Source organism: Cheilinus undulatus, linkage group 7, assembly GCF_018320785.1.
Source record: "Cheilinus undulatus linkage group 7, ASM1832078v1, whole genome shotgun sequence".
Classification (NCBI taxonomy): Eukaryota; Metazoa; Chordata; class Actinopteri; order Labriformes; family Labridae; genus Cheilinus; species Cheilinus undulatus.
The window spans coordinates 52,457,781-52,479,800 of record NC_054871.1 but is presented as its reverse complement, the minus strand read 5'-3'; the positions used below and the strand labels follow the sequence as shown (position 1 = coordinate 52,479,800).

Genomic DNA, 22,020 nt, shown 5'->3' with positions numbered 1-22,020 from the left:
CGCGAGGAAGCAGTGGGAGCAGGCTGCTGCTAGCTAGCTAGCCGCTAGCCCACAGAGGCTAACAGCTGATCGGCGGCTACAAGCTAACAGCTAAACCGGAGTCTAGCCGGGAAATCCCGATGGAAGATTCACAGGTGGTCAAGAGAGAATGCTCAAGATTCGAAGGGGAAAAGCACAGTCAGAGCTCCGGTGGATCACTAGCAAAGCCAGGAGGCTAGAGGTTAGCCGGAGGACGCTAACAGCTGATCGGCGGCTACGAGCTAACAGCTAATCCAAGAGGAATTACGGTTCACAGGCGTCCAGCTGGGAAAACCTGATGGAAGATCCACAGGTGGTCAGGAGAGAATACTCAAGATTCAAAGGGGAAAAGCACATTCGGAGCTCCAGTGGGACTCTTTCTAAGACAGGGGGCTAGAGGTTAGCCAGAGGACGCTAACAGCTGGGGGTCGGTGAGTACTTTGGCTGACGACAACACAAGGTTCATTGTAACAAAGTCAGAGCTAACTGATATCAGTCAGCGCTCGACTGGATGGTTTAGCAACAGCAGAGGAACAGCAGAACTACAAGAAATAATCGATGTTAAGCGAAAGCAGACAGTTTTCTCAGGATTATGAAGCGGCGACAAACACGCCAGCGTCCTCACACATCCGGCGCATGCGCAGTATCGTTACTGTTGGTTGGCATAAGGAAGGTGTTACTACAGATTTGGGTCCAGAAGTCGGCACTTGGGTTATTTGAAGGTCTTGTTCCATGTTGTTGAGGATAGGAAAACTGTTGTCAGATTGACAGTTTTTTGTCTTGTCTTGATTCTGATCAGATCTATGATTTGTAAGATGGATGAGTTTATGTTCATTTTTAAAGTTTTTGCATATTTTTATTGAGAGATATTCTAGAAGATGATTTTCCCAGTGCTGTACTTCTGCTCGATCATCATCTGTAGGTTAGGGCTGTTCATTTAGTCTGGATGGAGGCCAATTCCTGAAAAGGATCCATGAAGGGCCTGCGAGAAGTTTCATGACATACAGTATACACATTTTTATTTTTTCAATCAATCAACAATGTAAGTGTTTAGGATCTCCTCATCTGTAACAACCTCCTCATTATTCAAGCATGCACTTCTTGATGGTCTTTGCTGTTGTAAATTTTTTTTTTCATTTTGCAGAAAAATCCATGCCACTAGTAGTGATGCTGATTTAGCTTTTTCTGATTCTGTGCATGCCCGAAAAACAGCAATGTGGTGTCAAAGTTAGCGTGAGTTGTCCTGGTATGCCTCCTCCAGTTGTCTTCCTTGCACACCAACATTGCTAAGATTGCACACAGTCCTTGAACAAAGAGGTAAAACTCAGATGTCTCTGTCAATTCACTGTTGAGTTCTCTGAGTCTATTTTTTGTTGTTTTAAAGTTAAAGAGACATTCAGTCCCACTTGATGGGTTATGTTCTTACAAGAACGTGTCCACAAGTGCAGAAATTCAACGCTGAGAGGCCGAGGAGCGCGGGGCACATGTCAGACAGGAGAGGAGATCAGTGTGAGGGGGACCAAACAAACTGGTATATAAATGAGACTGATGAACCTACAAATATAAAACAGACATTATTTTACTGAAAACAAGTGTATGGATGATCTTTAAACAAAAGTAGTCAGCCACTGAAAATAACCTTGGGGACCTGACCCACCCCAGGGCCTGGATGTAGGTTATGATGTGCTTTAGTTTGATGCACATGTGAGGTAAAAGAAAAGAGAAATGACTTCTTTCAGCCCATCCCAACTTGTTTCTTCTTCTTCCAGCGTACGTTGCTCGAGAAGAGAAAGCTGCTAATCAGACAGCATGAGGATGCCAAGGAGCTGAAGGAGAACCTGGACCGTCGGGAGCGTGTGGTTTACGACATCCTGGCAAACTACCTGCAGGAGGACAGCCTCGCAGACTACGAGCACTTTGTCAAGATGAAGTCAGCGCTCATCATCGAGCAGCGCAAGCTGGAGGACAAAATCAAACTGGGCGAGGAGCAGCTCAAGTGTCTGACAGACAGCCTGCCCATCGATCAGAGACTGTCCTTTTGAGCACCGTTTTTGACTTAAAGAGCCTGAAGTCTGAGTTTAGGGACAGCTTTTGTTGCTCTGAGTTTCAATTGAGCGCTGCGTCCAGCAGAGGGAGGTAGAGAATCTGCAAGAAAAACAGGCTGCTGCATTTTCTGACATGTTTTGTCCTGATTTCCTCTGCCATAACAACACATGGACTTAAAGCATCCTTAAGAAGTTCCTTACACCACCCCACCACTGTATCTAATGTCCGTTACACCATTTTTGCTTTCTTTTTATGGTTTTTTGTTCCTTTTATAGTAATTTATTGTAGTCTTTTGAATCCGTACTGAAGGGGGACAGTATTTTATCTTCATCAGATATCAGCCACCATGGAACCTGACGTATTTATCATGTCACAATACTGTCTTCATCAGAACCTGGCCGGATGTTTCAATAAACACCAGTGTTTTTCTTCACAAATATATCTAAACTAGTGGCCTTTTATTAAGATTTGTGTGCCCTGCTTTCCTCTCTGAAGACGCCTTTTTCTTCCAAAATGAACTGAAGATAAAGAAGTCGTTGAATGTACCTGTAAGGAGAAACTGGTCGTTTTTAAAGAGCACTTGTTCAACTTCACCAAACAGAAGAACAGCAGCACTTCACATCAGACTGTATCTCCAGTGAGATCCACATCTGAAGTGCCTGTGGAGTCACTGCCAACCTTGAATTTATGATTTTACCACATTTAAGTTGACCAAGTGTTTGTGTATGTTGTCTTATAACTTCACCGTGTTTTGTTACTCACGGTGCAGATGCTAATTGCATAGTTACCACCGCTGTTACTTGACTCTTAGATCAATTTCATCACTGAAATGTTTCAGGTTTATTCTGCAGCCATGTGTGAAGGACCATGGCTGCAAACCTTGACCTGACTCAGTCTCTGAAATGTTCAATTCCAGACTGTATGGATAAAATCAGCCTCATTAGAGCATGTTTGTTCTGCACATTTAGCTTCACACGCTTCACACGCTTCATGCACTGTCCCAGGCCGACTCCTTAACCCTTTACCAGCTGTGCTCCTTTATATCAAATAAAAGAGTCTGCTTGAACCATAAAGGAGTGTGTGACTGATTTCCTCCTCTGCTGTCATTCATTAACCTCACCACACCCCGTCTCTGCTGATAATGTGGCAGCTAATGACTTTGACATGACCATATCTTTGACAGTCAGGGGTTTTTGTGAGTCTCACAAAGCCGCAGCATCATGTGGACAGCCACTTAGCGATAAAAACGGCTTCGGATTGGGAATAAAACATCTGAATAGAGACACACTAAGGTGAGTGAAACATCATGACTGACTTGGAAACAAAGGGTTGTTTTGGATATTTGGATGTCTGATTATTAACTACAGTACTTGAGAAACAAGGAGATTTAACACCATGCCATATAAACATTTTAGACTGTTTAATTTTCCTGCTGATTTAGAGGTCATACCTGTCTGAAATCCAAACACAGACATAAAAAGAACGTCGTAAAGGTGTTAGCAGGTGGATTTACTCCTATCTCTGCGTTACTGCTCCCTGATTTAACTTACTCGACATTTTCGGCTTCACTTGTACAATTTCAGCTCCTCTGCAAAGTTTATCGACAGATTTTTGTTTTGTTTTAAAGAATTAAAGCTTTAAAGTGTACAAAAGTCAGTTTAAACTCAATAGAACATGAGACACAAAAAGACCCAGTGTTTAATAGAATAAAAAAATAATAGGACAAAAGTAAATCTGTATTTTTCATAAGGATTTATTGTAGGACTGGGCAATGGTTAGGAGAGATATATAGGTTTATTTTACTAGATATGGAGTGAGATGGTATTTCTATCCAGTGTTAGGGAGTGTTGTTAGATCGTTAGATTACTTGTGGCACACTAATATAACTAACGGGTGAGAGTACTTTTCTGTTACTGCATTTTTAAAACCTTTTAGACACTCGTTTCGCTCTCCAGTTGTAAAAACGACAGATAACAGCATGTCTGAATTTGAATGTGCAGACTCTAAAGTCAATGTACGGTGTATTTTACAGCCTATAATCTGTATCTCTGCATCTGAACGGCTGCACGCTGATTCAGTGAAAACAGAAGTGGAGCTTTTACCGTTCTTGTCTCTTTCATCTAAAAATAACGGGATAATTCCTCAGAGTAATGCTGTCCTCTGTCGCATTGCTTCCTGGCACAGAGGGATCACCTTCCGGCGCTGCACCGACGTGCATGCAGGAAGGAAGAGACGAGCAGTGCAGACCCTCCGACAATCTCTCTCTTTTTGAGGCCACAGAAGGGAAACAGGGATTTTCATCAGTAACAGATTACTTTTATGAAAATGTAACAACGGATTACTTGAATTACATGCAACACATTATGTTACTCGTTACAACAAAAAAGTAATCTGAATACTCCGATTACTTTGTAACTATTATCCCCAACACTGATTACATTTTAGCTAAATAGTGGGGGACATTATTTTTGCCCAGCCCTAATTTATTCACACAACCCCATTTCTACCAGCTAGAAACAACAATACAAACAGAGTCATGGGGGAGAAACATGAGTGAAATGTGGATCAAAGCAGAGGAAATATTTGACACTGAAGGTAAAAGGGCAGAATTAATAGAAAGTCATGAAATGATCTTCAAAACCATTAGAAAACAAAACAAACCTATATCAAACATGAAAAGAGTTAAATGTCATCCATAAAACAGTCCAAAGTTACTTGTTTTGGTGTTTTCTGTCTACTCCTTTGTTTAAAGACATTTAATTTATCTTCAAATATTGATGCTGATAATAAATCATAATAAGGATGAGAGTTTAACAGCTTTTTATTTCATTTTTAGGAGCAATGTTTTTGTAATGAAGTAACCAGTGAACTGACTATAAATACATCTATTAAAGATAACTAAAGTTATGTAATCATCACGCAGCAGAGCTGAAGGTCACATGAGTTCAGATAAGAGAGGTTCTAATGTTTGCATAGATCCAGGTATGCTGAGGCTTCCTGGCCCTGAATAATCGACTTCAGCAGCTGTTTTTTTCTGGATGTACCTGAAATTCTGAGGGTCTGTTTTCATATGAGGAGATAAACATCCAGATTAGTGCGGCACACTTTCTCCCTGCAGCAGGATTTATATCTGATGATCCTCACACTCCTCTGATCAGCGATGAAGACAACATGTCAGCTACAGGTCTCTTTTGCCATGTCAAATAAATGCATTTTAATTCTACCAAACCTCATACAGCTCTTTCTTCTTAACCCATGCAGCGCCCCTTCACAGGAGGACTCAAAGTTTTCATGTCTGAAATATATCTGCCATAGAGCAGGGAATACAAGATAGCACATTTAAAAATACAGTTTGAAACATTAGTGAGCACTTTATTTCATTTTAAAGATTTACAAAAGAAAACGCAAAATGAATGTAAAACCACAGAGATGTGAAAAAATATATATTCAAAAAAAATTAAAAGACTCTTTGGGATGACGTATTTGAAAAGTAGTGAGAGAAGTAATAAATTATGTAATCCTACACCTTCTCCATTAATAATTCTTATTGGTAGCTCTCATTAAGCCTTAATTATAAACCTGAGAAATTATTCAATAATAAACGTAATATGTGTAGAAAAAGGGTCTTCATCAGGCCTGTCTGATTAAATAAATCAGCCATTATAATAAAAGCATTTCAAATATTTTCTTCCTCTTTTCATGCCTGGAACGGCTGATTTCTTCTCTTTGTATTAACAAACATCATCTATAGAATGAAGAGGATGAAATATGGCAAAATTAAAAGAGGACAACTAAAACGGATTAGTTTGAAACAGAGGTCTGGATCACATTACTCAATCATGCAATAAAAAGACAACGTCATGATTTCAGTTATTCTCCGTATTCTGAGAGTACAGTGTGTCCTGTAATTTTAGTTTCTCCTGGATGATAAGCACATTAAAAATATTCTCGTTTTAGCCATGTACCTCTCCCATTTAAGTTTCAGAATGTTCCTGATGCACTTTAATGAAAGCCAAAGAAGACTGAAAAGTGCAAATAAACATGAAGCTAAAATATAGTAATGCCTTAGATATCGAAAACCATCAGTGAGACTAGCCAGTTTTGACTTTCTCACTGTCCTGATATTAGATGTTTGAGTTTTTACTGTTTACATGCATCACAGACTTTATTTTTATTCTGGTGTCTTAAATGTTCATGTGGACTTGTCAGATGGCTGCAGTCTGTATTAGGAGTGATACGACTTTAGATGGGCCTTTGATGCCTTCAGTAGACAGCAGGACGGTGGACAGAGTTTGGAAAGGCGTGCAGTTGAGGGGCCACAGGCTGGACCTGAACCCTGGTCTCAGTTTGAGGACTACAGTCTATGGGGACAGACCACCATCAGGTCTTCCTCAGAACTAACCACCACCTCTTTACGTGACCAAAGTTTCTCCATATTTCTAAACTTTACTTCATGAACGATGTTGGAGTGAAAACTTTAGATGGAATAAAGAAACGGGACATTATAAACATGTGATACCAGGGAAATGTAGACACGGCTTTAGGACCTACTTTTGGGTCCCAACCCACCGGTTGAGAACCTCTGACACCCTCATGAGACACGCTTGAGCAGAAATGCGACTTCTGCTAGGTGTTTGTTTATTGCAGTTATAAGTTGAGACGGTGACTGGAGGTCAGCAGCAGATGTTTGATTCATGTTTACAGACATGATGAAGAACATCTGACCTCACTGTCCTTGCTGAAATGTCAGCAACCCTGTTCAAAGAGTGTTTGTTCCACAGACTGCAGCTGTGAAAGGTTAAGAAGGTATTTTTAACTCATGCAGCTCCCCTTTACAGGAGGACTCGAAGTTTTCCTGTATGACAGTCAGAGAGCCTCCATGAGGATAAATATAATAAACTTTTACAGTGTCGGATAAAACCACGACATCAGCCAATCAGACCACAGCAGTGACTCTTCCTTTTTCCTTAAGATTTATCTAAAGCTTCAAATGTGGAAAAAAGATGATTATTATTGATTATGGGTACAGCAGGAGGTCATATCTGTCAGTAAACTTCAGTAACACTTAGACTAAAAGTGCTTTATGTTCAAGATTTGACTATTTAATTATGAAATTTAGTTTCATCTGTATGAGCAAAGGTCAGTGTTACTGCAGCCAATGGTTGTAGTTTTAAAACCTTTGGTATATGATGCCGTTAGTTCCTCAGCCTAACTGACACATAAACTGAGATTATGGTTGACTTCACCCTGAGTTTTTATAGCCCACAATCACAGAAAACAGCTGGCATTTACGTCTCTATTTTCCCTCTCAGCAAAATAAAACTTAGAGGCATGAACTTTATTTAAAGCAGTGAGTAAAATGTGGTTTTGGTGCCCTCTGAAGGTCACCTTTGCATTGTGCGTTTGGAAATGTTCCCTATTAAACATAGCCGTGAGTTCTTCTCTTGTTTTTCTACCATTTGATTTCAGCAAACGTTTGAAGTGATCGCAGATCACGATCATTTAGGATTTTTTTTCAGACCACATTTATTCCTCAAAGATGACGGTTCTCCACTGTGCTTCCAGTTTTTAATAACACTATGGACAGCTCTAACCCAGTTTCAGTAGCTTCAGCAATTTCTGAGATGTTTCTTTGACTCATGCTGATAATCTGACCCTTCTGAAACAGATGAACATCTTTTTCCACAGCCACAGGAAGTGTCCTCCAAGCTCCTCACTGCATCAGTGAGGGTTAAGAACTTGTTGCCAGCTGAAACATTCTCATCCAATGGCTCTTACCTTTCTGTAGTGAGATCTAGATGGTGACTTTTTTCTTTTTGGACAGGCTTTTTTTGTTTTAATCTTGATGATAACAGCTCATGAAAATCAAAAATACAGCATCTCTAAATATTAAAGTATCACAAAGCATCAGCCTAAAAAAAAGGATAAAGAAATGCTGACCTGAATAAACCTGCTGAATTCTGCACTGTGATTGGTCGTGGCTCCTTTTGCACAAATTCCTGCATCTATGTGACATGGCATGGAGCCAATCAGTCTGTGGCACTGCTGGGGAGTTATGAAGCCCAGTAATCAAACACAGTAATACCAGTTTCTGGTAGTTCTGGCTTCTCTGTGGACAGGGTGAAAAGGACATCAGTATCTCCATAAAGCTTCTTAGCAGATGGAAGCATATGTCCCTAAAATCTCCTGTTAGACAGCTGACAGCGTAGACTCTGGACTTGATAAAGTCCAGTGGACCAACAGCAGCAGACATGAACCCCAAACCCTTACTGACTGAGGAGACTGGAAACACTGGACCTTCAGCACCGTGGATTCTGTGCCTCTCTGATCTTCCTCCAGACCGTGATTTCCAAATAAACCTAAAATGTATTTTCATTCAGAAAACAGGACTTTGGACCATTGAGAAAAGTCAGTCCAGTTCTTTTTCTCCTTAGCCCAGGTGAGACACTGATAACATCTGTGGTTCAGGATTAAGAATACCACATGTGTAGTCCATCTCCTGGTCCCATCTGTGTGGTGGATCTAGATCCTCTGACTCCAGTTTCAGTCCAGTCCTTGTGAAGCTCCCCTGAGTTCTTGAATCTACTTTGACAATCCTCTGAAGGCTGAGCTCATCCTTGTTGCTTGTGCTCCTTTCTTTACCAGCTCTAAAACAGCCTGACCTTCCAGCAGTGACCTTGTGTGGATAAACCTCCACGTGGAGGGTGTCGATGATTGTCCTCTGGACATCTGTCAGGTCAGCAGTCTTCTCCATGACTGTGGGTGTGTGAACTGAAGGCTCAGGGAATCTCTGCAAACTGGACTTTTCCACAATATTCTGGTGTTTTGAGGGAACAGATTTTTGTTTTTGTGAGCTGTAGGCTGCAATCTTCAATGAAGCATCTTACTTTGAATGAATTTCTAAGTTTAACTTTTTTGCAGAGAATCACAGATGAACTTTTTACTGTTATCCTAAGGTTTTTAGATATGCCTGTTTGTCTTTATAACTTTGTGAAGTTTTAGGTTTAAAGTAAAGATTTGACAATGTTTGATTCTTGATCTGTCCGGTACTTTCGATAACGCGTTTAAAGACCATTGCTGTAACCATCATCACCATATTCATGGTAAAATGACCAAATTACCAAACTCCAGTGCTGCCAGTACACTGGTGCAATTTCTCCACTGTGCAGGCGTTTGCTTTTAGTTTTTGACAATTAAAATATCATATCAATGTTGTTTATTACTAGTAATCAAAGATGTGAATATTGTATTACCTTTGGCAGAAGGGTCTGCAGAGAGCCCTTCAGCCTTCAGCCTCTCATACATGTCTGCTAATTGACATTTGCTAAATTCCATCTGTTGATAGTAATAGTAATGATAGTAATACTTGAAGGTACAGTTCCCATAATGAGATGTGTGTGAGATGTAAACCACAGGTGTGTTTGTTTGTGTTTCAGCAGGTGTGATGGGTGTCACAGTGTCCAGTCTCTCTGAGTGTTAGCATCGCACCACCAGGATGATTTATTTGTCTAACACAGCACACTGGCAGTTTCTGGGCCTGACATGTGGTTTCCTGGCCTGGATCCTGATCATGACCACCAACGGCATCAATGAGTGGCGTCTGTGGCATGTGGAGGACGTGTCTGTCATCACCTCTGGCATGGCGTGGGTGGGAATCTGGAAGGCATGTTTCTTTAGTCATGCTTTCTCCAGAATGGAAACCTGTCAGAGCATCAGCATCTCGGACCCATTCCTGCCCACAGAGATCCCTGTGGCTCAGGTTCTGATGGTGCTGGGGATGATCTGTGGCCTGGCGGGAAACATCATCGCTGCTATGGCGATGAGGATGGCCTATTTCTCTTTGGAGGACCGTAAGAACATAAGGCTGTTCTTTTTGTTGGGAGGGAGCCTGTATGTGCTGACAGGGACTCTGTGTTTGGTGCCGCTGACATGGAACATGACCTCTGTGTTGAACAACAGCACCATAAACTTTCCTCCTGAGTTTTACCTCCCTGTAGCTCCTGTGAAACAGCAGGTCGGCTCGGCTATCATAGTGGGCATGTTGGCCTCCATAATGATGCTCATAAGTGGGCTGCTTTTCCTCTTCTATCGCTATGCCTGTCAGACTTTGAGCTCCGAGGTCCCCAGGAAAAATGTGGACCCCCTACATGGCCCCTGGACAGGAACCACCCTGGCACAGCAGTCTGAGTTGCCAAATGCAGACAACCTGGGCAGAGATAATCCCACATTTCACAGCGAGGAATTATCATAAAGGAAAACCTAAAATCAGGGAACTTACTATTTCACAGTCATCTCTCTGATCCTTGGGAAAGTGACTTGGGCAATTTCATGGAAGGATATGGGCCTACAGTACTTGAATAGTTAACATTAAATATGTAAATATAACAATTATCCATTAGAAATAAATAATTATAATTTTCCAGAATAACTGTTAAGACTTCCCTGGGACTGCACTGGAAATAAGAACTGCTAGTCTATTACTTGAACAACATGAACTTTTATATCAAACAGACGTTTTTTTCTAACACTGAAGAAGCTCTGGCAGTGATATTTCCTTTGACAAGACTCGTCTCATTCATTACTGACAAACATAAGCACACAGGAAGCACAGGAAACCATACCAAGTCAGCTTTGTAGTGATTAGCAATGTGGCTAATTTTTAGAAAAAGTGATTACAACATGGCCGATTATGTTTATACGTGCCAACATGGCTCTGATGCCAGGAAATGACTTGTTGTGTTTCTGTCCTCTCAATAAAAATGTTTGATTTATGATCTGGTGTGAGGCTAACTGCTCTAAGTTGTCTCTTTAGCCACTGACTCATACTCTTTCACTAGCTTGCTGCCACCATTCAATGCCACACTGGCTAGCATGCTTTGTGTCTTTCAGCTGAAGCAACATTAGCATTAACTTATCATAATCCACTTCAGGCAGTTGTCTTTTAGCTTAGCTTGATACATTGCTAATGTGACGGCTGACCATGTTTAGCTTGTTGCTAACTTTTAATGCCACATAGCTGTACTGGCTAGCTATCTTTGTGTCTGTTTCATTCAAACACTGAAGAAGTTCTGTTTATGCTTAAACTTAGCTTCATACATTTCATACATTGCTAATGTGACGGCTAAAGAGGTTATGCTGCGTTCGATTGTACTCGGAACTCTGACAAATCCGACCTCCGAATCGGAAAAGTGCAAGAGAACCCCCCCTTGAGCTTGGGACTCCAGCTCAGGAATTCGGGTAGGATCCAAGCAGCCCGAGTCAGTGGGAATGATGTAGCAAAATGGTGTCGCACACCGTGAGAGTCACTTTCTCCTCAACTTTTACTTTTATGTGTCGTCTAATTTAGCATTTGTGTTACTACTGGGCCTCTGCACAGCTCGCTTTGATGCCCGTAAAAGTTCAATGATGCATGCAGGATTCCCCTCGCTGGTGTGTTCAAGTCATACTGACAGCATATGATGTTACTCTTTCTCTCTTTCCCTCAAGTAGCTAATGTATTTCCCCAACAGTAATTTTTGATCCTCGAAAAACATCCAAACAAACATCAGCTTACTGCAGCCGGCCATGTTTCCCGAGCTCATGCAATGAAACGCATTTACCTCGGTAGCCGGGATTTCCGACCCGGAGTTTTCCAAGTTCCGAGTTCAATAACACGCAGCATTGTTGATGACTTTTAAGGCCACATAGCTGTACTGGCTAGCATGCTTTGTGTCTTTCTCCTGAAGCAACATTAGCATTAACTAATCATAAGTTACTGACAATCCACTTTAGGCTGTTTTCTTTTACCTTAGCTTCATAGCTAAGCTAATGTGACGGCTAAAGAGGTTAATCTTGTGATTATGCTGGTAAACAGAAGCCCCAGCTTGAAATCAAAATTAACAATTAAGTATTTTTGGGCTTACTCCTTTTAAGTTTTCATAAATGTACTTTATGTCCTAACAGTTAGCACTTAGCTGCTAAATCTGCTAAACTGGTGGCTAACTTTGTAGTCAGCTTATTGTTGTGTGTCCTCCACTCAGCCTTCAGCTTTTCTAATGAAAGGGTTTTGAGCTAATGTTAGCTCTTTAGCTGCTTAAGTGTTGCAACAGTCAACCATAGAGTTTACCAGCCTACTGCATCTTGTTCTCTTTATTGTGCTATAATATGTTGCTTCTAATATTTCATAAAGCAGATTTAATTGCTAGCTTGCGTGGTCATTGTGTTTCCTCTTCAGGAGATACAAAACAGCATTAGCATTTAATGATAGATCAGCTAGATTAGCTTGACTTTCCTCTTTAACTGATGATTGATAAACTTTTATTTCTACGTTAACACATCAACAGCTAGCCGACACATGACTTGCACTTCCCCCTAAAAAAAGTTATTGTTTAATGGTTATGAGTTTTTTTTAAAGATAGCTCATTTTAGCTTTCACAGATATAGCCTAACATTTTGCTGCTTAAAGTTGACTAGTGTAACGGGGAACGTGTGCCCTGCTGTGGTTCTAAACCTCACCGATCTTTATCTAGTGTCACTGTTTTGTGTTGTGTTGTGCTGGGTGACGGAGGACTCGGACCACAGACTGCATCTGAACAAGTCAGACAGAAAATACAAAGACTCTGTGACATGCAGGTCTACAGTCCCCTTCTCCCAGTGAGCTTGGTAAACACTGCATTTTTAAGAAGCTCAACTTAGGTTTTTACAGCAAAATGTTTTTAATATGAAATGAAGAAAATAAAAGAAATGGAATTGTTCAAATGCTAAATACATTTTACAGTGTAACAACCACTGTATTATTTATGATACATGTACCTGCACAAGTCAAAAAGAAAGTACAAATTCTGTGTTACATGCAGTTTCCTGTGAGCAGCTACACATAGCATTTAAAAACATGTCAGCTAAGAAAACCTACAAAAATTGCCTTTATAGAGTTTACTCTCAAATGACACAACTCTTCTGCATGATCACAAACACAAGGGTGACTTATAGTTACACACTGCTGTTTTCCAAAAGTCACCCTCAAGCTGCTGGATGAGCTCACACACAAGTTCCTGCAGATTCTGGAGAAAACTCCCAGCTGGTTGAAACTGTGAAGGCTGGAGGTCAGACGCCAAAAGTTAAGCCCAAAGTCCAGGAGGGAGGGCCACCATGACAAGCATGATCTCCATGACACCCAATCGTTACCAGGTAAAATGTTCTTAGGTCACATCAGTCATCCAGTCAGACCTTCTTACCAAACCCCTGCAGAGCCGCAGTGTTGGAAGTTTGGACACACTGCTCTTGTTTGCTGGGTTCTTGTGGAGATGAAATGTGTACTGGCATGAATCGTGGTTTAGTCACATGTTTTATGTTTTATATGTTACATGTTTTCACTTTGGTTTTATTTCCAGCTTGTTCCGTATACCTGAATCGTTTGTGTTTGCTAGTTAATATGACATTGAATGTTGGGTCGTATTGGAAATTATCACTTCATTACCTGAAGAAAGTTTTACCTTCCAGCTACTCTGCCTAAAATTGGGATAGGGTTGTTCAAATCAGGACGTATTGGCATTTATTGATTTTTTTAAAGGAATGATTTGCTTAAAGCTAGCTCATTTTGCTTTCACAAATATCACAAATATAACACAGTGTTTAGCTGCTAAATGTGTTGTATTTAGCAGCTGGTTGCTAACTTTCTCTGTTTCCTTATGCTTAGATGTTAGCTATGGGCATTTTTATTAGTACTTATAAAACATTTTTGTCTAATAAACATGAACTGTTTTAACTCATTTCACTTTCAAAAATATGGCATCACTGCTTAATGTTTTCTGTAGCTACCAGCTGGTTGCTAAATTCTCTCTGGGATAATAGATATGGGCATTTTTCCACCATGAAGCAACAGTAGCATTTATGTAGGATGTGTTTTTGGCAACAAAATGTTGAGCAGTTTAGAAGTGTGTATGAGTTTGACTTCAGTTTTGGATAATAAAACATTAATTTTCCAGATACAAGGTGTCCAGGATTTCCTTTTTCTGTTGCTTACAACATTGTTTTGTTATTAAGTATAACATCAAATTTTAACACAAAATTCATATCGTGACAAGTCTAGCTTTACTTAAATTAAAAAAGATGGGTCCACTTTGATGTTAGATAGTCGTCTAAGTCCATGTGGCTCATATAACGTTATTAAATGAGATTGTGTCAAGGTCCAGGGACGGGTCTATCAGCTGCTGTTGTGATAAACGTTATCTCTCCAGTGTTATCCAACAGTGCAGGTGAAGTGTAATGATTGCTGGGGGAGGGCATGTCGAGGTGTGGGCTTCAAACGGGCCCCATGTAAGCAGGGATCTCGGCGGGTCAGGTTGACCTGGGGCCCTGCTCATGTGACTCTGGTAGGAGGCTGACGAGAGCAAGCATGTGAGGATGTAGAGAGCAATTGTTGCTGGGGAAGACACACACACTCACACACAGACACACACAGTTTGTAGCCCAGTGACCCGCTGCACTGCCTTGGGGGAGGCTGGCTGCTGGAAACAAAAGACCCTCTTCAGCCAACACAACTTGCTGTCAAAAACACAAGTCCCAGAAGTGGATGAAAGGTAGAGGAGCTCTGAGTACTCCTGTAAGATCATTAACCAATGTCTGCCAGTAATCTTTAACTCCACAACCACCCCTAAAATTTAAAAAGTATGACCAATATTATTCAAAAACATTCATACAGATAAGAAGTTTGGGAAAAGTATCTAAAACTCTGTCCATTCCTTTACCTCCCACCTGTCTTGTTCTCCCAACAGATCAATCTGACATGAAACCCTGAGCTGCTTAACTCTTATCTTATCTGACATGCAAAGTCATCTATTCTTTCATCGGCTCTGCAAAACAGCGATAACAAAAGCTACAGGAAAGCGGGGAGGGAGATCAGCGTTATTTCAAACCTTCAATATAGAGATAGAGAGCAGCCGTCTTGTGCAAGTATCATAGTGTTTGTAGCCAATGCTAATTTGCCACACCAGTAACCCGCCCTTTTAAAATAAGTGCTGTTAGTCGATTAAAAAAATTAATCAAGTTAATTACATCACTACGCTGTGATGAATCATGATTCATCACAGCATTTTTTTAATAGTTTGAGTATATTTTTATGTGTTTAGATTTTTAAAGGTTGATAGTGTTTTATTTTTATTCTTTTAATTCTATGCACATTGAAAGTCTGGATCTGAGTCCTTATCCATACCACTATACTACTACCAATAAGGGCAAATATTGAAACTACAGGTGTTCTTAGCTGAGTAGTGCTCAGTTCAAAGTTATGATTCAGTCCGTCACATCTATTGTAATCCCTCAAATATAAACACAGATTCACACTGTATTTATTGAAGTTTCTCATGAAAAACTAGATTTTCCCATTTTTATTTGACATTTGAACACATCATAGCATAGACTACAGTCGTCTAATTTACTGACACATCATATTTTTTGTCTTCAGCTCGTAAGTTCGCTAATTAACGTCAATTTTGCCAATTCCACAGCAGATTTCTACACTGGATTAATATTGTTAACAAACAGGACTGTCTCAGAGTTTTGGAGAACTTTTCAGCATTTATCTGAGCAGCTGAAGAAGAAAACTGTCCTGAAGCAGCTGAACAGAGTGGTAGGGTTTAAGCAGCTTCAGCTCTTCTGGGAAGACTTTCCACAAGGTTTAGGAGTGTGTTTATGGGAATTTTTGACCATTCTTCTAGAAGCACATTTGTGAGGTCACACACTGATGTTGGACGAGAAGGCCTGGCTCTCAGTCTCCGTTCTAATTCATCCCAAAGGTGTTCTATGGAGTTGAAGTCAGGATTCTGTGCAGGCCAGTCAAGTTGATCCACACCAAACTCTCTCATCCATGTCTTTATGGACCTTGCTTTGTGCACTGGTGCACAGTCATGTTGGAACAGGAAGGGGTCTTCCCCAAACTGTTCCCGCAAAGTTGGGAGCATGGAATTGTCCAAAACCTCTTGGTATGCTGAAGCATTCAGAGTTCCTTTCACTGGAACTAAGGGGCCGAGCCCAGGTCCTGAAAAACAAGCCCACACCATAACCCCCCTCCACCAAACTTTACACTTGGCACAGTGCAGTCAGACAAGTACCATTCTCCTGGCAACCGCCAAACCCAGACTTGACTATCAGATTGCCAGATGGAGAAGCGTGATTGCTCACTCCAGAGAGCGCGTCTCCACTGCTCTAGAGTCCAGTGGCGGCGTGCTTCACACCACTGCACCCCACACTTTGCATTGCACTTGGCTTGGATGCAGCTGCTCGGCCATGGAAACCCATTCCATGAAGCTCTCTACCACTGTTCTTGAGCTAATCTGAAGGCCACATGAAGTTTGGAGGTCCGTAGAGATTGACTCTGTAGAAAGGTGGTGACCTCTGCGCACCATGCGCCTCAGCATCCGCTGACCCCGCTCCGTCATTTTACGTGTCCTACCACTTGGTGACTGAGTTGCTGTCGTTCCCAATGGCTTCCACTTAGTTATAATACCACTGACAGTTGACTGTGGAATATTTAGGAGCCAGGAAATTTCAACACTGGACTTGTTACACAGGTGGCATCCTCTCACAGTACCACGCTGGAATTCACTGAGCTCCTGAGAGCGAGCCATTCTTTCACTATAATGTTTGTAGAAACAGTCTGCATGCCTAGGTGTGTGATTTTATACACCTGTGGCCATGGAAGTGACTGGAACACCTGATTTACATTATTTGGATGGGTGAGTGAATACTTTTGGCAATATAGTGTACATACACAGTGCTTAACAAATTTATTAGACCACCTGTCATAAAAATGAGAAAACATAAATATTTTAGAAATCTTTCAAAAAAGTTGTTTAAAACTAAAATTGTTATTGTTATTTATTTGGTAAATAACAAACTGAAACCACTAAATAGTCCTTTTGCACACACAATAATCAAAAACTTCCTATTTTGTATGGCCTCCTTTGGCCTTGATAACAGCTTGCATTCTTGCTGCCATTGTTTTTATGGACTTTTCCACAGTCTCTTTTGTTATCGAGTTCTAAATAGTTTCTAGCTGTTCCCACAGACTTGCTTTAGATGGAACTTTTGTTCCATCAATCTTTGAATCTACTGAATCCCAAATTTGTTCAATAGGATTCAAATCTGGACTTTGACTTGGCCAGTCCATCAGTTCCAGTACTCCAGATTCCTTTTTCTTGGTCAAATAGTCTCTGCACAGCTTTGAAGTCTGCTTTGGGTCATTGTCTCATTGGTATATGAACCCGCAACCAATCAGATTCAGTCCAGAAGGGATTCCATGATGCACTAAGATGTTGTGGTAGACGTTCTTGTTCATGATACTGTCTATTTTCACTCATTTGCCCACGCAGTATCCACAAATGGACCCCCATACCATAATGGAATCTCCACCGTGTTTCACTGTGGGTGCAACGCATCTGGCATCAAAACCTCCAGCTTTTCTGCAGGCATAAACACGACCATGCTGACCCAAGAGTTCAAACTTGGACCCGTCCGTCCACAGTACTTTCTTCCAGTCAGCAACAGTCCAGTGTTTGTGCTCCCTGGCAAATCTGAGGTGTTTCTAGATGTTTGCAGGCCTCAATAATGGCTTCTTAGCAGCTATTGCTTCCTTTAAGCCTTGTTCCTTCAGTCGTCTGCTTATGGTCATTCTGGAGACTTTCTCAGACTCTGATCTAGAAGCATTCATCTCTGTCTGAAGATCAGCAGTGCTCTTCCTTCTGTCTCTAGAACTAAAATCTTGAGGTGTCTGACATCTGCTTCAGTTAACTTTGGTTTTCTGTTTCTTCTTTGGCACATTTTGTAAGTACCAGTCTGGGCAATTGACTCCAAAGCACTTGACCACACTGTGAGAACACTTTATGTCTTTACCTGTTTGTCTCAAAGACCATCCAGCATCATCAAGTGCTTTAATACGGACTCTTTCATTTTCAGTCAGCTCTCCATGTTTTACCATTTTGAACAGGAATGAGGAATTTCAAAATGAATTCACCATTTTATACCTGAATTTGAGCTGGCTCACTGGGCTTCTCTGAGAAGTCAGAAATGAATCAAGCATAACATTCAACCACTAAAACTCATTTTTCTGTTCAGGAATGCAAGTGAATAATTATAATTTGACATATTAATCTAGAAAAAATTATGTGATTTACTATTTTTTCAGTTTTTTTTGTAAATAAGTCAATTTGAAAATTCATGAATAACAATATTAATTCTATTTTAGCATTTAAAATATCATTTGGGTTAAAGAGCTTCTACATATTGGTGTATTAATCATTGCAGAAACATCAAAAATGATTTTGGTAATTACCAATGCTGTTAATTTAGGGCAGCTGTGGCATAAACCTTACTTTGGGTGGTGGTCTAATAAATTTGTTAAGCACTGTATGTATGTATGTATATATATATATACATATATATATATATATATATATATATATATATATATATATATATATATATATATATATATATATGGTGAGGCCAATTCCTGGATACATGTGGATAGGTCTCAATCAAGCTCAAACATCTGGACTCTGGAATATTACTCCAGTCATCTTCAGTAAATTTTTGGATCAAAAAAGTGAAACCACATGGACCACTGGAAGGGTAAAACATCAGAGGGGGTGAATACTTTTTAGGCCCTGCTTTGTTTTTGTTGCCATAGGGAATGCACAGTCTGGTAAATTCCCCCACCAATACAGGATATGATGAGTCCAGATTAGCTCCGCCCACTTCTGCTTTTGAAATTGAGCACTGTGTTCAATAAAAACAACGCCTCATAAGGAGTATTTACTGAACTGAAAAACAAGGTTTGGCTTCATTCTTCTTTGTCAAAATGAGGGAGGATCTTTAAAAGACAGGAAGTGGTCCCAGAATGCACTTCAGCCCCGGAGTGTGGCATGATGATGAAAGTCTCCGCTCCTTATTATCATCAAAGTTAAAAAAAAAAAAAAAACAAAAATCCAAAAATGGAGTGATGTAAGATGTAGAGATGTTTTTCATGACTTTAGAGCTGGTTCTATTTCATTCTTTCTGACCGCCAGAGGCAGTTGTTAACACTAACATTAACACTGAATGACATCTGTCTCACGCACGCGCAGGTTGAGTATACAATATCAACAAAGTCACATGTGACCTGAGATGACGCATGACATAGTCTATATAGCCTGCGTCATCATGAGAGACATCCCTTCAATCTTCTCACAGGTATTAGTGAATGCAGGTTGAGTTGAGAAGAGCCAGAAACTTTTCGCCTGGAGCCCTGTAACCACATGGTTGGAGCTACGGTTTCGTCCTCCAAGGGCTGCGTCAAGTCACTCCTGGCTGCAGTGCATTACTGCCTGTAGCACCGGTGGTTTCGCCCATGCTCGGCGTGTACCTTCGTGGACTAGCTGTTTCTGGCTGGAATGGTAACTGGATGGCTAAGGTAAGATTATTGTTGCATGTGTAGAATAAGTTTTTTTAAGAAGAGCCTAGGTTTCGGGTCTTTCTGATTGTTATCGACACTGTAGAAAGTGTGTTCGCTTCTGGCGTCTAGATTTGCTGGCATTATGGTGAAAGCTAACTGTGGCTAACTGAGCACTCGCTGACCAGTGTTCTCGCTCGTTGTAGCGTGCCTTTATTTTTGTTAAAGAGCCACAGAATGTGGTGGCAGACTTTCTCTCTCACCAGAAACCTCCCTCAGGCGAATGGAGACTGCATCCAGAGGTAGCAGAGGAGATATGGTGCAAATATGGCAACGCAGATGTGGACCTGTTTGCCACTAGATCCTCGACCCAGTGCCCTCTTTGGTTCTCCCTGAGGGAGACAAGATGTGTCGGCACATCCATGGCCAGAGCGGCTACTTTGTGCCTTTCCTACATTTCCTCTAATAGCTGCAACACTGCACAGAGTACAGCAGGGAAGCCACAGACTTCTGCTGGTTGCCCCCAGCTGGCCTGGGGAGACCATGGTTTCCTTTGATGTACAGGCTGCTTGGACGGGGTTCCATGGTGCCTGCCGAGGAGGAAGGACCTGCTCTCGCAGCTAGGGGGCAGTATTTGGCATCCGAACCCGGATCGCCTGCAGCTCTGGGTGTGGCCCCTGAGGGGCCTGAACCGCTCCAAGGGGCTTGTGACCAAGCAGTTGTTCAAACCATCACTGACTCAAGAACACCCTCCACATGGGCACTCTATGCTAATAGGTGGAAGATTTTTTTCAGATTGGTGCTGTGCCCACTAAGAGTCTCCTGAAAGAGCCTCTTTGCCAATGGTGCTGCATTTTCTGCAGTCTTTGCTGACAAAAGGCTCTCCGTTTCCACCAGCTTATAACCCAGCTTTGCTGCCGGAGGGCAAGGCTGATTCAGCAGAGCTCCTCTGCCCGGTGAGGGCCTTGAGACACTATTTCCAGGGGTTTTGCCACTCTGGTTGCCTGTTTGTCTGCTATCAGGGCCACAGGAAAGGGCAAGCCCTGTCTAAGCAAAGGCTTTCCAGGTGGATAGTAATGGTTACTGAGGAGGCATACAAGGCTAAAGGGCTGTCGTTGCCTCACTATGTCAAGGGGCACTCCACCAGGAGTGTCTCCACATCCTGGGCAGCACTGCGGGGTGTACCTCTCAGTGAGATTTGCTCTGCCGCCACCTGGGCTACGCCATGCACCTTTGCCCGTTTCTACAGGGTCAATGTGGCTGCTCCCACAGCACTGGCAGCAGCTGTCTTTCAGTAACCCCCAGGCTGTTCACAGTAAGTGGGTTATTCCTCGTGACTATGTTGGTAACGATATGAAAATGTCATATAATGGTTATTGTGACCAAAATTATCACGGTTATCATTATTATCATGGTACTGTTGAAATGTGCTCAAAATGTTCAAAAAGTACTTATACACACACTGAAATCATTTAACCAAGTTTTTTTTTTAAATAAAAGAAAATAACACACACAATGTACTTTGTTGGCAGAACATTAAAATATTAACATCAAACATACAAATGTGTATTAAAGATGGCGTGTGTTTTACTGCTTGTCAGCTCCGGCTCCTGCCGGTGCGGCTTTCATACAGGGGGAGTTTGCTGCGTGTCAGCCGCATTTTCCTGCTCTCAAAGCCCTGTCCTTCTTCACGAGTTTTACCTGAATGACCCCCCCCCACACAAGCTTATTGATTCAGCGTATTGAGGAAGTTTGTCGGGAACTATTAAAAATAAAAGCATTCTGTACAAGTGAATGGAGTTTCTCTACAGAAATATTAACCAGGCTTTTAATTTGAAAAGCACAAACCAGAAAAGCATTCATAGGTGTTTATCTTTCCTGTGACATATTCAACCAGTGTGGGGACATAAAGTTTCACTAATAGTTGCTCTTCAGAGAACAACTTTATGAAACAGGCATATTTAAGCTTGTGGTCTTCCTCAGGGTTATCAAGAAACACACTGTAAACATATTCTATGTGCATATTTGCCACAACGATGCAAATATGGCTCTCCAGTTATCATTTTCCTGTCTAATATGGTCCAGGGCCACATGCGGTGCACGGAAAAAAATAGGCGAGACTCCGAATCTCTCAACCCTCCGTGCCTGAGCCGGGCGTACCAGCCGAGCGAGACGCGGTGCACATGCAGGCAGTCTGAAAGCCCTGACTTGTTAACATGCAATCAAACTGAAAATCCACGCGTCGCAGTTGAGACGCATGCGTCACGCTCCCAGTCTGAAAGGGCATCAGGGAGCGCTGCTCCTTCTTCTTCTATGGTGTTCAACGGCAGCTGGCATCCATGGAATTGAGCAGTATCACCCATGAGGTTTCAAAGTGCGGTAATCAAACACGGTAATCAAAATTTGGAACGGTAATACTAACCGTCTCGAATTTTACCACGGTTTATAGTGATACTGGTTATCGCTACATCCCTAGTTGGTAGTAGTCATCCAGTGTTAAGAGCTGCCTCTGGCGGTCAGGAAGAATGAAATAGAATGAGAGTTACGTATGT

The 22,020-nt window shown here is 41.5% G+C and overlaps 2 protein-coding genes across 4 annotated transcripts in view; both read left to right on the top strand.

Moving 5' to 3' along the window:
• Nucleotides 1–3,163, top strand: part of shroom2a (shroom family member 2a) — a 144,480-nt gene extending 141,317 nt beyond the window's left edge. Inside the window, exon 10 of one of the 2 annotated variants that reach the window (XM_041791221.1) lies at nucleotides 1,788–3,163. In XM_041791221.1, coding sequence (XP_041647155.1) covers nucleotides 1,788–2,060 — 273 coding nt within the window. In that variant the 3' untranslated portion in view covers nucleotides 2,061–3,163. The remainder of the gene's footprint in view (nucleotides 1–1,787) is intronic. The other variant, XM_041791220.1, reaches the window with a different exon arrangement.
• A 90-nt stretch (nucleotides 3,164–3,253) lies between these two features.
• Nucleotides 3,254–10,737, top strand: cldn34a (claudin 34a). Of its 2 annotated transcripts, none has more exons than XM_041792135.1 (2): nucleotides 3,254–3,356; nucleotides 9,504–10,737. In XM_041792135.1, the coding sequence occupies exon 2, from the start codon at nucleotides 9,560–9,562 to the stop codon at nucleotides 10,313–10,315; it is 756 nt and encodes a 251-aa protein (XP_041648069.1). In that variant the 5' UTR covers nucleotides 3,254–3,356; nucleotides 9,504–9,559; the 3' UTR covers nucleotides 10,316–10,737. The 2 variants fall into 2 exon arrangements, with proteins under 2 accessions (XP_041648069.1, XP_041648068.1); XM_041792134.1 differs by having other exon boundaries at nucleotides 3,280–3,356; nucleotides 9,501–10,737.
• The last annotated feature ends 11,283 nt before the right edge of the window (nucleotides 10,738–22,020 follow it).

Excerpts from the sequence above, each read along its gene's own strand:
- cldn34a (XM_041792135.1), top strand. The coding sequence starts at position 9,560 with ATGATTTATTTGTCTAACACAGCACACTGGCAGTTTCTGGGCCTGACA.